General features: G+C 42.8%; 1 protein-coding gene across 1 annotated transcript; it reads right to left on the minus strand.

Moving 5' to 3' along the window:
- Window positions 1-681: 681 nt before the first annotated feature.
- On the minus strand, window positions 682-2,481 carry LOC147627103 (uncharacterized). The gene is made up of 2 exons (XM_086815679.1): window positions 2,318-2,481; window positions 682-1,898 (listed from the first exon to the last, which is right to left on the minus strand). Exons 1-2 carry the CDS (start codon window positions 2,423-2,425, stop codon window positions 1,017-1,019), a joined length of 990 nt encoding a protein of 329 aa, XP_086671805.1. The 5' UTR covers window positions 2,426-2,481; the 3' UTR covers window positions 682-1,016.
- Between the last annotated feature and the right edge of the window lie 1,917 nt (window positions 2,482-4,398).

Below are 4,398 nucleotides of genomic sequence, written 5' to 3' on the forward strand. Positions count from 1 at the left end.
AGCCTGAAAGACATCACCAATCATATCACAACATCAAGCTCAAAAAGGAAAATTGAGAATATAGTTCAAAAGAGAGAGGATGCAACGATCACTTGCCCTTGGTCCATATCAGAGTAACAAGAAACATGTGCTTCCTAGCCAAAAATGCACACACATCGTCTCTCCTAACTCATCTCATGTCTCTGCTTCCATTTCCAATTTTCTAATCTCCTCTCATGATTTCTCCTGCAAAGTTTTCCTTTCAAGCTCTGACTTTCTCATCATCTCCTCCATATTATGATCCACCCCATATCACACCCCCCCCCCAACCCCCCTCTCCATATTTTGATTTCCTACTTCATACAACGATGCCCATATGCAATCTTCAAGGCTTCATTGCTTTATCATAAAAAACATGAATCTTTGAGTTTGTAATCCAACTGGCTACATATAAGGAAAGAACACATAGATTCATCAAGTGTACTTAACAGCATATGCTGCCTTGATGCTTCGAATGTCTTGAACTCATGCTTAGGGTCTTTACAGACGTATATCCTGCCCACAAGCAATGGGCAGGTGAGAGATCCTCTTTTCATGGGCGAGGAAGGGGACAGTCTGTCTGTAAAGCCCCTTAGACCATCACAGTAGAAGACATCCCACTCACAATCTTACAGCTTGCTCAAAATTACTACACATGGACAATTTTCTGAGAAAAAGTTGACCTGATTCCAAAACGTCTTCAGCTCCAAATCAGACCAGACTCACAGTCCCAATATGACCAACTTCAACTGCTGGCAGCCAGCTTCCTCATCACATAGTATGCGGTGGCAACAGTGAGTTACCATTTTAAATTTACAGAGTCTATATTATGTATACATGGGAGCAGTTAGAGATTGGCCCAGATACATATGCAGGCACAGCTGAAATACAAATTTGGTGAAAATGCTTGCAGCCGAGCCAAGGCTTAATGATGGCCTTTTATTTCCAGCCTTCCAAGAGGCAAGAACTAGAGATGGAACACACGAGATGAGCCATGCTTAGTCCACATGCAGAAAGCTACACAAATCCCCGTGCCTGCAGGAGTTATCCCTTTTGAAGAAAATGCATGTTTGTTGCTTCTTTGGGCGATTCAAAGCAAGCTCTTGCAGCCGACTCCAGAATTCTTTTCTTTCTTCGCTCCATGTTGATCTGTATATTTGATGTAGTTCATTCTCAACCCAGACCTTGAGATGCAGATGGTGGAGAGTGCGGTACGTGCCATGGTTCAGAATCATGCTGATAAAAGGAAGCTCCACATATCTAAGGGTCCTTACTGCTACACTCCACAATGCAAACAGCTCCTCATCATCCAAGTCGGACATCTTCATCACATGCCTTACGGGAGTGATGGCAAAACCAGACCTTCCTTTAGCATCCAGCCTACATATAGCACGAGGCCGATCGGACAACCCCTCCAGTATGCATTCTCCTGCCTCCATTCCAGGTTCTTGTCCAGGGAAAAGGTTAGCATTAGGACAACAAGCTATGCATTCGTCATCCGGTGACAATTCAGGTCCCTCTTTCTCATCTCCAAAAAAGACTTCAACTCTGAAGTCCCCTTCACCATCCCTGATTTTCATGTGGAAGTCCCTAAGTTGACGGTACCCTTCTACTTCCCCTGCTACATCTCTGAAAAAAGCTACTATCTCTGATTTGGGGGTAGTCTCAATGAAATCACAGAAATCTTTGGAGGGCTGCTTGGCATATCTGAGTTCCAGCTTCCGTCCGGGTTGGACATCCGTACAGATCACACGCTCGCTGATAAGGGTGGTTGGCTTGGAGAGAAGCCCAACTTGGGGTAAATATGGCTTCCTGACAGATTGGAACGCCCTAACCGAAAAGACAGCCACTCCACTGCCAGAGATAGAGAAACCTGCAATCTGTTAAGTAACCAAAGTTGAGCTTGGAATATACACACAGCGTTTCTGCACCGGCACGTGCTCCACACAATTAAAGAAATCCTAGGTTAATCAATGCCGTTCTGGGGATGAACTGTGTGACAATGAAGCTAATGGAACCCTAGGTAGCTCTTCAAAGCAATATGCTGCTCAAATGTGCAGCTCAGCTGTTTTCATGAGGGTTGCATCCTCTCTCTCTCTCTCTCTCTCTCTCTCTCTCTCTCTCTCTCTCTCTCTCTCTGCCAAACCCTAAACCTCTGCGAAATCATACAACGTTACAGAGGACTAACAGAAACCCTAACACATCACAGAAAATCCTAGAGGCCTGATACATTACAGAAATCTGAGAACATCAAATAAACCCTAGAACATCACAGACAGAAAAAGAACTGGGGAGTCACCTTCTTTGGCAAGCTGAGGGTTGGCATGCGAACACCCATCAGGCTCGGAGAGTCAGGAGAATGACTGAGTGTGGCTGATAAACCACTGCAGCTGTGCAGAAGCGCCATGAGAAACAGTGCCACTCAGGAGGCAGTCTCATCCCGCATCCATTGTAAACCCACATTGGGCTAGGTGTCCATAGAGCCAATTGCCCGCCCACATTGAAGGTTTCACACTCTAGGCCCCCTTAAGGGTGTGCACATCTGATGGTGGTTCAAATTTTAGAGATTTAGACAGACATGGGACATCATCTTGGCAACTCCAAGGATTTAAATAGCCATGGGCCAATATATCCTGTAACTACAAGGATTTAAATAGCCCTCCGACATCATCTTGGCAACCCTAAGGGCGTCTGCAAATGTAATGGTGGTAACTTGAGACATGAAACCTACATCTCTTCCCCTTAATCTAGACACAATCAATTGCACTAGGTATTAGCAAAAAAGTGAAAAATGTATGGTGGGGTAGCACGTAGCAACATCTAACCATCTCTTTTTTTTTACTACATGTAGGTGCATAAGACGTTCACGTTTTAAAGATTTTAAATAACGATGGGCCAGCGTTTTGGCAACTATAAAGCCTTAGTGATGTGGACTACATGTAGATGTATAGACATTAAAATTTTAAATATTTTAAATAGTGATGGGCCAGCATCTTGGCAACTACAAAAAAGCCTTAATCCTAGTGGTATGGACTACCTCTAGGATGAAATCATGTATTGTAAAGCCCCAAGATTCATTTGGGTAAGAGAAGTTCACCTCACAACCTCAACTTTGTCCATTTCATTTTCTAGTCTTGTTTCAAAACACAACACAACACATATCCAAGCTCCTTCGGATCCCTTAAGTCAAAATGTCCACTTAAGGTTTAAAAGATGTGCACATCCACTACTTCACACGTACATAGTAGTTCTTCACCCATACATCACATGCAAAAATGCATTTGAATTCATGTGGTCTCAACAAACCATGGCTCGAATGATTCAAAGTGCATGGGATGAAGCTAGAAATCCCAAGTCTAGCCCTAGTTATTCTTCATTAAAAGAGTTCTGCCTTGGCATGTTAATATCTAATTTATACCCATTATTAAATTTGAGGATTTAGCTGTAATTTCAAAATTCAAATATCATGGGTGGTTTTAGCGTGACAAATGGAAATTCATTTGCCTTTGAATTGCTCTCAACCCCACAATTCACACCTTGTATCACCTTAACCCTCTCATAGGCATACCATTACTAAAGTCCTATTGACTACAAGCTAGGGTGCATTCTTTTCCACAACCTTTTAAGAGGAGGGATCTCGAGCCAATGATTTTAAGAATATTATTCCACCCTCTTAAATAATTCGAGGATGCATGGATTGCTTTTATGTCATGCCAAATTATGTTAATATCATGGGTAATGAAATTATAAATATAGTACGTTTGGTACATATTGACGTTTACAAATTCTAAAAAACTTGGGTGATGGTCCATAAAATTGGCCACTCACACACTTTTGTGATCTTCTCATAATCAATGTGGACACCGTTAATGGTAAAAAAGCATCTAAAGGTACATCTATTGGAAATGCATTTGCTCAATGCTCCACCCTCGTGATGTTTCAACGGGTGATAAATGTACTCTATTTTTTTAGCCCCCTTTATGAGTAGCAATCATCGTGGTGAGCACCCGGGCACGTAGCACTTCCTAGTTTAGACATTTGGCCAAGTGTGACCAGATGGTTAGGAGACGGCTTATGTAGACTTAGCACTCTATGCTTGTGCAAGCTATGTGACCACATTAGTGAGTGTTAGACACAGTAAACCAAGGACACACTATTCTTAGGTTGGCAGGGCTTGTTTAAGGGTCCAGATGATCTCAGATGATCGTGGGAGCTATGCTAGATCCTTACAAGACCTATATATGGACTTGTTTGGCAACCTTAGCTCATCATCGACCCGAGTTCATTGTGTTCAAGCACTCTTGTAAGCAAGACATCCTCCATCCAAGGTCTGTCTAGATCGTCATCAAAGCTCCTTACCTGGAGCATATAGCTGGGTGG

Source organism: Cibotium barometz, chromosome 21 (assembly GCF_041138505.1).
Source record: "Cibotium barometz isolate CiBa-2024 chromosome 21, ASM4113850v1, whole genome shotgun sequence".
NCBI lineage: Eukaryota > Viridiplantae > Streptophyta > Polypodiopsida > Cyatheales > Cibotiaceae > Cibotium > Cibotium barometz.